The sequence below is a fragment of the Schistocerca cancellata genome, chromosome 2 (assembly GCF_023864275.1).
Source record: "Schistocerca cancellata isolate TAMUIC-IGC-003103 chromosome 2, iqSchCanc2.1, whole genome shotgun sequence".
NCBI classification, from domain to species: Eukaryota; Metazoa; Arthropoda; class Insecta; order Orthoptera; family Acrididae; genus Schistocerca; species Schistocerca cancellata.
In genome coordinates, this window is record NC_064627.1 from 697716920 (window position 1) to 697730358 (window position 13439).

General features: G+C 36.5%; 1 protein-coding gene across 1 annotated transcript in view; it reads right to left on the reverse strand.

Annotated features, from left to right (window-relative positions):
- LOC126162473 (ATP-binding cassette sub-family C member 12-like) overlaps positions 1-13439 on the reverse strand; it is a 516794-nt gene that overhangs the window by 373925 nt on the left and 129430 nt on the right. The window contains exon 9 of the mRNA XM_049919007.1: positions 6761-6908. Coding sequence (XP_049774964.1) covers positions 6761-6908 — 148 coding nt within the window. The remainder of the gene's footprint in view (positions 1-6760; positions 6909-13439) is intronic.

Sequence of the window (13439 nt, forward strand, 5' to 3'; positions counted from 1 at the left end):
TGTGTACCATATTCACCTGCTTTTCCACAGTTTGTCTGAGATAGGTGCAACGCCAAGTCACTGTCAAACACTGACATTTGTTGCATGGTCAAATCAGGTTCGCTCAAGGGACCATCGGAGCATTTGTATTCCCATGGCGTGGGATGCTTCGTTGTTATTGGCTAACACTCTGTCACCATAAAGTGTGACTAGGTGTACTACTGTCCTATAAACCTAGGACTTAAGGCATAAAGGCATACGATGATCACACAGGATGCCAGTTGCCTGCCGCCATTTCATCCAAGCTGTGTTAACATGGACACTGCTATCCGGTAGACTTTCTCCATCACTGCATATGAGTGAGCCAAGATATCTGAACTGCTCCACTTTCTTCAGGTCTGCTCAAATGACTCTGATGGTCCCATCAGTTTGAATACCACGTGCCACGTATTCAGTCTTCTTGATATTCAGTCAGTTTTGTCTTTTTGATATTCAGCCGGAGGCTAAATTTGCCAAGTAATTGATACCATTGCTGTATCTGTTCCTGGAGACCTTCACGGTGTTTACTTTCCAGTAAAACATTATCAGCATATAGGAGTGATCAAGGATGTGGTGACTGTAGGTCTTATGTCACAGTGTCCACACAGAAGATAAACAATAGATGACAGTGTTGAACCATGATATAATACAATACTGATAGTAAAAGGAGGTGACATTCCCACTGCACAATGGACATTGCAGGAGACATTTCGATACAGCAAATAGACCCACTGGACATAGGCTTCAGGGACATTGTGAGATTGTAAAACATGTCAAATAAGCTGATGTGGGACATGGTCAAAGGCCTTTCCCAGATCTAGGAATGACATATGGATATCCTTGTTCTTCTGAATGTGTTTCGCAATAAGTAACCCAGAAACATGTATGGCATCTGTGGTTCCACTTCCTTTGATAAACCTGCATTGAATTGGGGTGATAGAAACAATTGGGCAGAGCCTGGAGTCCATAACACACTCAAAGGTCTTCATGGTGTGACAAAGCCGTTGAATTATTCAATACTGCGAGCATTCTGTCACATTATCTTTTGCCTTCAAGATTGGCATAATGACACTAGTTGTCCAGACTGCTGGGACAATATCATCATCAATGATTCTGTTGAAGAGGGTAGAAAAAATTTTGGCTCTTCCATACTTCAGCTGTGATCATCAGGGTCAGTATCCTTCCCATTCTTCACCTTCTTGACCACTTCCTTGACCTGGATGGTAATTGGTAGTACAGGTCCAGCAAATGGATCAGCACTCAATATTGGAGGATGGTCAAATTCCTCATTGCCGATTTTGGAGACGTAATCACTCCATCTGTGGAGAATGTTGGAAGCATCTCAAAGGAGTTGATGGCCTTTATCCTTTGTGTGTTTGACATGACCAATGTCCTGGGTGGCTCGGTGGCATGCTTTTGTGAGATGATAAATTTTATTTGCTCCTTCAGGTGTGTGTATTTCAGCATACACACTGTCATAGTAAGAAGATTTGGCTGCTGTAACTGCTCTCTTGGCAGCCAATTTTTGCATCTTATAACATTGCAGATCTTCATTAATGCAGGACTGGAAACACATGTTGAAAGGCTTCTTCTTCTTCCTCACAGCTTTTGCATGACTTTATTCCACCACCAGACTTCTTTATTGATTACTCATTTGCCTAGCTTCATCCTACCAGGAATGTTATTCACTGCACGATGGACTTGGCTAGTAATGCTGCCCCATATGCCTGGTACTGGCTGGTCTGTGTCTATGTTGACGGCCTTAAGAGCAGTGGTAAGCTGAGCTTTGCATTCTGATATGCCACCATTTGGTTTCTGCACTCCAATGATTTGGGAACGAGTTCAATTGTGAATATTCAACTTGAGGTTCATGACAAGAGGTTGATGGTGGGGGGAGGGAATTGACTCTCAAGGAATGACTTTTATGTCAGTTACCAGCTTCAGGTTGTGTCTTCTTGTAAGCAGATAGTCAATTTGAGTCTTGTGTCCACTACTTGTATAGGCTATCAGATGTGTGTGCCTCTTCTTGAAGAGTGAGTTGGTCACCCCAAGCTCATGTGTTTGGGTAAAATCTGGAATCCATATCCCATATCCATTCCATCATGAACTGGTCATATCCATTTCTTGCTACATGACCGTTGAGGTTGCCTCCTATTATCAGATATTGTTTGTATTCAATAGCGCATAGATGAATATCTAATTCTGTCCAAAATTCATCCTTCTCTTCACCAGGGCATCTGCCTTGGGGTGCATAGCAGGACACAATTCGAAATGTGGATGTGCCAGACTCGATCATTGCACTCAAGAGTTGATCAGAGATTTGGTATACATTTGTGACACTGTCCTGATACTTATCACTAGTCACAATCCCTACACTATTACGAGTGCTGTTTGTGTTATTATAGTACAATTCGTATCCATCACTGATCTCTCAGACCTTTGCTCCTTACCATTGCATGTCTTGGATACGTGCGATGTCTATGTGCCGGTTTCTTAAGGTTTCAGCTAATTCCTGGCTTCTTCCTGACATGGTTGCAATGTTGACAGTAGCAATTCACACATGGACTAACTTCTTTAGCCTACCTCGTCCAGTGGCAGGTATCCCTTGCCCATTTCTCACATTTCCTTGGCGATTGGAATATGTGTCAATTGTGGGTTACACCCTAGCATTCATACCCAATTTTTGAACAGTCATGCTTATTTGATGCAACTGATATAGGCTTCAATGATGTGGCAGTATCTATTTTAATTTGAGTGCTGGACTAAGCTATTGGGGAAAGTGTTAAGAATGTGGATGACATAATTGTTCCACAAACATGTTGTGGTCATTTTGAAACACTCAAGGAACTTTTAGTTGGGTTGTTACAGCAGGGACTAAAAATCAAATTAACCACACCTCAGCATGATAGGAACAAAGTAAAGTTTATCGGACACATAACAAATACAGAAAGAATAAGGCATGACTTGAAGAAATTAGAAGCCACTGACAAGTTTCAAATACCCTTTATGAAAATACAGTTAAAGACCTTTGTAGGGATGGTAGGATTTTAAAGAAAATTTGTCTCTCAGCCCAACCTGAACATCACATCACTACTAAACATTATAAGGACAAGAAGAAAGTTGAAATGGGCAAAGAAATCCAAACAGAAATTTGATCCTGCAGAGAAAAATTCATTACAAGCTACTTTGCTATGTCATCCCAATTTCAGCTTGTCTTTTTGTTTAGCCACAGCTGCTTCAGTTTATGGACTGGGATGTGTACTTTTAAATGAAGTAGGAAATACTGATGGTATTATACAGCACATTACTGCCCATGCAAGTAGGTTAATGACAGTACAAAAGAGGCTTATTGGGTTGGTTAGTTAAAAATCCCAGAGATCACTTGAACAGTTCTTTTATCCAAATGATGTGGAATGAGTCAGTTTACATGATATGTACACATGATTAACATTAACACTAATTAACACATTTTTTGCACCACCCATGCACTTACATTTAGAAACAAAGTTTTATCATCAGGCTATTCCGTTTTAAATGGAAATTTGTCTATGGAGTAGAAGGAGTTATCTAAGAGAAATGATTTTAACTTAGTTTTAAAACTTGCTTTGTTAGTTATCAGACTTTTTATGTTATTGGGCAAATGATCAAAAATTTTCACTGTTGCATATTGACCTCTTTTCTGAACCACTGACAAATTTAATAATGGGTAATTACATTTTTTCCTCTAATACCATTCTCAAATTGTAATGGATTATTGACAATTATTTTTAAATGAATATATGTATGTGACAGTGGAGTTAAAATGCTTAACTCCTTGAAGAGGTACCTATATGGCTGCAGAGGATGAACATCACCTATTACTCTTACTGCTCACTTTTGTGCAATCAATACTTTGTTTCTAAGTGGTTAGTTATGCCAGAAATTTATTCCACAAGACATAATTGAGTGAAAATATACAAAAGCATCAGGAGATTGATTCACTTGTTTCCAAGACTAGCAATTTTATGAAGGGCTGAAAAAAGTAGTTCAACTTAATTTTTGCAAAAGTTCTGTGACATGTTTCTTACATTCAAGTTTTCATCAATATGTACACCCAAAAATCTGGAACATTCTACCCTATTGACTGATTCCTGTTCATATTCTACATTAATTGTTGTATAGAACTGAATACTGGTATAGTGTGTTATCTCAAAATTTAGAGAGAGTCCATTTTCTGAGAACTGCTTAATAATTCTTTGAAAAACATCATTAATAATCTCTTATGTGGCTTTCTCTCTAATGGGATTTATTGTAACACTAACATCATTTGAAAAATTAAAAATGACCAAATCTGCATGTTGAATGTCAAGTGGAAGATTATTGACATATATAAAAACAGACATCGATCCAAAATTGATCCCTGTGGGCTCCCTTTGTCATTTCTCACAGTCACTAAAATTTTCTGCCCTTCCAACACCACTTGAATTATTCACTATAATTTTTTGCATCCAATTTGTTAAGTATGATTCAAACAGTTTGTGTGTAAAGCCATCAATTCCATAAAACTTGAGTTTTTCTATGAGTATAATATGACCTACACAATGAGAAGCCTTGGAAAGGCCACAAATAGTACTGGCTGATGATATTTTGTTATTTGAGGCCTGTAATATTTGATGAATGAATGTAAAAATTGCATTGTCAGTTGAGAATCCTTCTGGAATCCGTATTGTGATATGTAAAATAAATTGTTTGTTCTTAAATGTGAGACTTGTTTTGACTACATTATTTTTTCATACATTTTGGGATAAGGTGTTAGTAACAGTAATTGACAATAATTATTTGAGTATTTCTTGTCCCCTTTCTGATGAAGAGTTTTAATAATTACATTTGTAATCCGTCTGAAAAAATTCCCTGTGCCAGTGATGCATTACATATGTCACTCAGGACATTATTTATTACTTATTGAGTTATAACAACTTTTCAGAGCTATGTCTGAAATTCCATTGACATCCTATCAGCTTTTGTTTTTTTATAATGATTATAATTCTATTAATTTCAGTAAAGGGTGTTGGTACTACTTCTACCTGCTTAAGGCTTTGTGAAATGATATAATTTTAATACAGTCACCTGTGTCTTTAACTGGAGCATTTTAATTCTATTTTTGCTGCTACATTCAGAAGGTGATTATTAAAAGCACTTGCAACTTGTGAATAACTTCATCATTTAATTCAATTGTTATGGTATCTTGCACATTGATTGGCTGTCCTGTCTCCAAATTGACAATATCCCATAGAGTTTTAATTGTACTATTTGCATTATTAATTTCTGTCAGGACATACATACTTATTGACATTTTAATCACTTTCCTTACAATAGTGCAATATTTTTTGTAGTATGCTAGTAATGTTGGATTTTGATGTAACTTGGCCTTTATACAAGCTTCCCTCTTCTTCTTACACAAGATTTTAATTCCCCTAGTTATCAATTGTTTTCTATTTTTTTAACATATTTTCTGAAAAAGATTTCAGGAAAGCAACTTTCAAGTAGAAGTTTTGTACATAATTAACTGAATTTGAAATTAGCATTTCTTTCTACATATGTCTCATTCCACGCCATCTCTTTTAAATTATTCTTAAACACTGTATGCTTCTCTCATTAACAAGACACACAATTAAACTGTAATAAAGTAATAATTAGTGAAAACTTATTTATCAGTGAGTTGTGCTACTGATTGTGACATGTCAGATGGATGGAAAAACACCAGAATGCAAACAACATGTAGGTGTTTTGTAAAAGTAGGTTTTAGGTAGCACCTTTGAAATGAATGAAAACTAAAAATGATGATTTTCTAACAATAACTAAACAGACATGTTGTCATGTGAAGAATTTAACATATCCAAACAACACTTAACGACTAGAGGGTGGGCAGAAGTTAACAGTGGTATCTAAACACACTGCATATATTCACTGAACATAAGCTTAAAATCACAGAAGACACATAATGAACGAAAACTGGAAAAAGCATGATATCTTTAACAACAGTATTAAATGGACATTATCTGGGCATTCAACAAAAATGAACATCTGGAACTCAGGAGAGAGACTATAATTTACATAAATAATAAACCACCAACACTTCTAATAAATAGTAGCCTAAGTCACTTTGCAGTAGATTAAGCAGTTGGGAATACTTTGCAGGATTTTAAACTCAAGATTCAGCATATTTGGGGGTCATATACTCAGGCAATGGATGTACTTTCCAGGACACCTTCAAGATTATTGCAAAAATTTAATATATTGTTTTTAAAAGTTCAAGAGTAGGAGGAAGACTGAAAATGCTGTTGCAATAATTTACAAACTTAGAAGAAAAAATATGGGGAATTGGTATGCATAATTAAAACTTTGGAGGTGGTTTGGAATCACGAATCTTAAGAATAGAAATTGCAGAAAGGGATTCTTTTAGAAGGCAGTCAGGTGGTTTACAGGAGTTGTTTATTGTGCATCTTAGAAGATAGCACATAATTATTAATCTACTCACTAAGCAGGTAAAAACACATAAAAAGATTAAAGAAGTACGTAAGGTTTCAGAGCCAATGGCTCCTTCTTCTGGCAGAAGGGTTGAAAGGGAAGGAAAAGGGATGAAGGAAGAAGCAAGGTTTAGGAAATGACAAGAGTTCAGAAGCCTGGGTCAGGGAGATTTACTGTCCAGTGGACATACAAGACAAATCCAGTATGAAAGATCTATCCTTTTTCAAAATATTACCTTTGAAATTGTTGAACACTATGGTTTCCCATTGGACCATCTTAGCAAGTTTCATGTTTTGCAACATATCTTTCAGTTCAGAGACTCGACTTGATGACAACTGTTCTGCTTTGGCAGCTGAAAGTGCTCTTGCTTGTGAAACTGCTGTCTGAAAACACAAAGAAAGTGACTACAAATTATTAATCCTAATGTGTCATCTTGTACTGGCATCATTAAGTTGTGGTAAGTTTAACATGTTCAGTACTGATAGAAAGAATATTAAAATAGTAAATTGTGTAATTTACATTAGTAATACATAACTCAAAAGTATTAATTAAACTGCAGCAACAAGTGTTCAGATATGCAGGAAAAACATAACTTGATTAGTATATATTCTTGAACAATTAATAAATATCACAAAGATATATATTTCATTGTCAATTCTGCTCTGCTAATGGAGAAAATAAGTCAGATTGTAATAATGGAACTATTACCTCATATTAGGTATGCAATGTATTTAATAAATGTTTACTCTGTTTGAAGAAAAAATATGAATTTTTCATGTAGAATCACTGATCTGGTACAAACTTCCAGCAATGATACATGTGGTCATCTTCAGAAATGTGTTGATGGTTGCAAGGATAGTCCATTGGGCATTGTTTCACATCCTGTTCAGGTTACAGCTCAGTTGTTGCTCTGCCATCAGTGAAATTACATATCACTCTACGCTGAAGAGTCAGCATCCTAAGAGCAGGTCCTCACACATATTGCCACAATGGAGTTCACTACCTTTGTTTATGAAACACTTGTCTTGCTTGTTTAAGAGAACAGAAGGAAAGGTTTCTAAATACCATATTACTTTTTAGCCCTCTTGCTAATCAGAATTTCACAATGACCAATGAAGTGGTTTGGTGGAACTCTTTGTGGGGTTTATGTTGATGGCAGCTCTCCTCTACTGTGCATAAACTCCCATCAGCATGGCACAACATAATGTATGTTTTATACCAAGAGTCTGACATCCTTGCTATGTTGGGGGAGGAAAGATGTTAAGAGCATAAACAGCACATAGAATATTAACAACCCGCCAAATTGGCAGCTATTTTACACTGATTAGACACTGGCTATGCCATTGAGTATGAAAAGATTAATGGCCTGTGACAATAATTTTGTTTTTGTGTCATGTATGTAAAGTAGTAGAAATCTACTTGATAGGAAACTGGTAAAACAAAATGGGTTATTCTGTCTTAATATTGCACAGGAAAAATTTGAGTATGCATACAAAGGTGGAAGCAAGTGATATTCCAAGATTTCATACAGAACCAATAACTCCACCTTGCAGAACACTCAAGAAAATTTTAAATTATAAAGTAACCAGGAACATCCCCAACTGCATAATTTTCAGGTCATACAGGACTATCGTATGTGCAGCTGGGCAAAATGGAGGGAAAGAAATGGAAATATCCTGTTTAAGCTACCATCTCGGTCTCCGCCTGGAATAATTTAGAGAATCTACAGTAAATAATAAATAAGGATCACCTGACAAGAATTTAAGCTCTCAGACCAAGAAACAAGCCAAGAGCATTAAATAGTGAGCCACATCAATTTTTCAATTTGCTTTGTGAAAGGAGTTCTACTTTTCCATTTTTAATTTACAAATCACATGAATTGTCTACTGTAGGATAATTTTCACTGCACCACAAGCTGAAGTGCTTCCCCATTCAGTTAACTGAAGGAATATGGTAGGGTGATTCCTTATATTTTTTTATGTAAGTTATCAGTATTATGTTTGTGAGAAATTTGTAGCATTTTTGTTTTGACTATTGGTATTCTGGTTGCTATGAGTATTATTTATTGATTGTCATTTTTTATTTGTGGTTCAATGTCGCTATTTGAGTTTACATATTGTCATTCTGTCATCTGAAGAAAGTGAGTGGAGCTGTGTGTGCTAGAAATTAGAGAGCCAAGTGGAGAAATCACATTTCCAACATATTCTACATTCTTCAGTTTGAGTTCAACAGAGAGGTGACAGCAGTGAAGGCAGCCAGAAACATTTGCCATGTATGGGGATAATGTCACTGGACACAGCACACCAAGACAATTGTTCTTGTTTTAAGGAGGATCATTTTGACATTAGTGACTCTCCACATTCATGAAGACTTTTTGGGTTTGTTGTAGATCGTTTAAACACACTAATCCACAATGATCAATGTCAGTGTACTGAAGAACTGCCAGATGTGATGAACTGTGATCGTTCCATCATCGTGCAACATTTGCATGCAATGGGGAAGCTTTAATAGTCATGTGTATGGGTACCATATGCTCTAAGCCAAAATCAGAAAATCAGTGGGTGGCCATGTGCACAGCTCTGCTTGCTCATCATCAATTGGCTTGTGAATAACAGTCATCAGTGCTCATGCTTACATAAGGAAAAGGAAGGAATGGTTGATTCTAAATACAGTAGCAACTCATTGTACACAGACCAGTGCACATCCACAAAAGATAATGTTATGGATTTGGTGGAGCAGCAACAGCGTGGTACACTACAAATTGCTTCCCTAAGGTGTAAGCATTGCTGCTGACATTTATTGTTAACAACTGAGATGTCTTGCAGATGCACTTCGTTCACAAACAATAACCAGGAAGACTGTGTGAAGTGATGCTAGTCCATGATAATGCACACCCACATTCTACTAGACTCACAAAAGGTGCTACGCAAGAGTTGGGTTGCGAAGTCATTCTGCACCCACTTTATTCACCTGATCTTGCACACTCAGATTTCCACCTTTTCTACTCTCTATTGAACAACCTTCAAGGAACTTCCTTTCCAGATGAAAGTGTGCTCGTAACATGGCTTGACGAGTTTTTTGCCTCAAAACCCCCATGTGATTTCTACAGTCATGGAATCATCAAGTTATCCCAGCATTCACAGCCTGTTCTAAATAGTGAAGGAGAACATGTCATTGATTACTAAAATCTCTGTTATATGTATCTGTTGTGTTTATAAAGCTTATGGAAAAACACTGTGAACTTATGCACCAACCTAATAGCTTCATCATATCTCCACAGACAAAAAGGTAGCAGTGTGTAAAATGCAGTAGGGCATTCTTTGTTTCCTCACAATAAAATAATTCCTGAAACTTTATAACCAGAAATATTTGTTTTGTAAATAAAAAAACACCTTCTCTTGCTGTACTGTACAACACTGCATATTGTGTTGAGTCATCAAACTTGTAGTCAGTGTAATTCCCTAATTTGAAGAGTCTCAGTCTCAGAGTAGCTGAAAGCATACAATACAAGCATGGTTTTTTAGATAAAAAAGAAGATACGATAAATATGCTGCAAAACAACACAAGCGCATGCATTAAATACACAAGAAAGTATGCTTCATAAAGTTCATGGGATATGTAAGGAGATGAAACCTGCTATATCATTATCATTAGTCATTTCCACTGCTAGACCTCCTATACCTATCCATGCGCGCCACTTTTTCAATGATACTCATCCATGTTGCTCTTCAGGTTTTCTAATATTATCTACTTACCTTGCATTAAATTGTCTCTTAATCTCCTGTCACCTCTTGAAATACAGAAATGAAATTTCTTGGTACATCACACTTCAACCCCATAATCTCTCTTTTATTTTTTCTGTCGATGACATGCATCCCTTTATTGCTTACTGAGTATCCCTCAATTTTTGGATGTGTTCTGCACTAAAAATCCCTGACTCACTACCACTAGTCAAAACTGTCAATAGCACTGATTCTGATCTTTCCTTTACAGATATAATGGGAGCTTTGTTTTGAAAATCCCACTTAGTTTATCAAAAATTTTAAAACTTTCTTTGTTGAGCTATTTCATTTCATGTTGTAGCTTATCTGGAACAGATGCAAAATTACAAAATTATCATCAAATGAGGGTAGTTCAAATATTCCTTATTATGATGTATCCTTTCTTCCTTTTCAAGTTCAAGGATTGGTAAACTTTATCTAGGCCTGATGGGAACAATTATGGTTATATAGTATTTCCTTATGTGAGTCCTCTAGGGTTATAAATTTCTACTTTTGATGAAGTCTAGTGGAACTGTACCATAGAGATAAACATATTTTGCAGTACACTTGCATATGTTGAATCAAGTCTTGTTTTCTTATGGTAGTACAAATTTAATTAAAACCATTCCAAAAACTTTCTCAAAATCAAAGTAATCAATCTTATTCATATCACTGCCCTATAATTTTTTGTACAAGCAGCAAATTGCCCATTTTATTGCTGAGAAGTTTAGTAAGTGTCTTCTATGTTACAGCAATGAGACTGAGTGATAGATTTATATGCCTTATAACTCTCATTTGTTGTTAAGTGCAATAATTACAACATTATATCAGTTTTGAGGAATTGTTTTCTTCCATAGAAATTCTTTAAAAAATTCTGTAATTTCATTTATTATTTATCAACCATTTATATCATCTAAAGGGCTCATCTTTGTATGTATGTTAAATAGCTTTATACATTGTATTTGGCATTATTTCTGGAATTTTTGCATTGCTTCTGGAATTACTTTTATATTTGCTATCTGTGTTTATTACCCATCTGTTGAACTGTACAGTCTTCTAATGAGATCTTGTAATTCATGTATAGTTTTCTCTACGTTTTATTGAGCCATCTGCCATCCTAACAGTTGAAGTGTACCATCTTCAAACATGCTTTTGTTCTCTCTCTCTCTCTCTCTCTCTCTCTCTCTCTCTCTCTCTCTCTCTCTGTTGCTGGTTGCTGTTATTTCATTTTTATTATAGACTATGTCAAGTACTTATAAGGCCTTTCCAGAAGCCTATGTTGCAGGCATAAAGCACTTTATTCTTTCTCTGACTGCCTGCCTTCTCTATTTCATCCAGCCCCTGTTCTGCTTTTGTTCATTAACGAAATCCTTCAAGTTATTGTTCAACAATCTCTACTTTGTTAAATCAGAGTTGTCTTCCTAATTCAGTCTCTGCCCTTGGGTTCCTTCCTTAATTCCATGAACCACTTATCAGAGAATTCAGATCTGTTGTTCAGTACATTAAACGTCTGCTTTAATGGTCATGGTGCATTCATCCGGAACAAATGACCATTTCCTTATTGATTCTATTAGCCAGTCATTAGGCCTGTATAGCTCTTCTCCTCCTTGCAGTCTATATTGTCTGTCTATTATCTTGAGCCCCTTGCTTTCCAGAGTATCTTGCACTCAGACTTCTCAGTTTCTCTCAGTACAGCTTTTCTGTCATTCTGAGGCATTTACTGACATATAAACAGTTGGATTTGACTACTGTATTACACGTAGTGCCTGAGTTTAGTGTTTCTTGTGATTGCTTTTGTCTTGTATAGGACACACATGCTATGAAAAGCAGTAGCCATCTTCACTCCCCTGATTTCATTGGCTTTATTTTCACTAGTTTGCATTTGTGCTATTTCACCAAATTATCTAAAACTCTTCACTTTTTCTGTTTTACCATACTGTGTTTTTAAGTAATGACATGCTGTTCAAATGTTTGTTATGTACATTGTTTCCTCAGAAGAAATTTGGAGACTTGACTCATTCCATGTCCCTAAATACCTTCTTTCATTTTTAGATTAGGGGACACAATATGTGAATGAATGAATGAATGAATATCCAGATTTTTCTGCTTGTTCCTCCAGCATATTCAACTGTTCCACAGATGCCTATGTTTCTTGATCAGATTTCCAGGTTGTTATCAAAGGCAAGGCAGTTACTCTACTGACATTCTTTGAACCTCCAGTGTTAACTTCATCCAGTAACCATTTCCCAGCTAATTCCTTTTCCCATTTTCAGATTGTGGCATCAATAGGTCACATCAACCACACAAATTACAATCTTTGGAACATTAACTGCTCTGATGAGCCGCCATGTTTAATTCAGTCTGCCTTTGTACTTCATGCAGTGTTCAAGTGTATCAGTCTTTATTGTAAAACATATGTGTATATAGAAAACTTGGGAACTGTTTATTATGTATATTATGATCCATATCCAGAATCCCATGGTGACCCTGGACAAAAAAGTTCTATGTCTTCTGCGACTTCTGCATTGGTCGTATAGAGTCAACAGGTTTCACATCCAACACCATTGCTAACACACTGAACATTCTTTACAAAGATTTGGAGGCCCAGCTCTTATGACCAGGCCAACACAACCTTCTTCCATTGGTTATTTCACAGCTATCGGACAATGATCTACGATCTTTGATGAGGATAACCTCTACTTTAGCAACTCCACAATGACCAAGTATTATGAAGTTATCTCGAACAATGGACTCAGGCTTTGTTTTGGCAGATTATGCACAACAAGTGAAAAGTGAAGTGGACGATCTACAAAATAGTGTGATGATCAATCACTCATATGAAGTTCAAAGGGACCTAAATTCACACACATGCTTTGATCCTCTACACGCCATGACATCAGTTACAGTAGTGCCGTGTGCAATGCCACCATGTGTGCAAAACGTACACACAGTCAACTATTACCAAGCTATGCCAGCCTCACCTTCCTCACAAATCAGTAACAGACATTTTTATGCATCCAGTTCACCACAACAAACCACTGGATCGGCGGCCCAGTTTTGTGACCATGTGGGTACAAGTGTACCCAACATAGCCTCTTCACCCAGCTATGTTGTACTATGACAGTGCGACTGCCAACAGGTTTCACCAGTGTT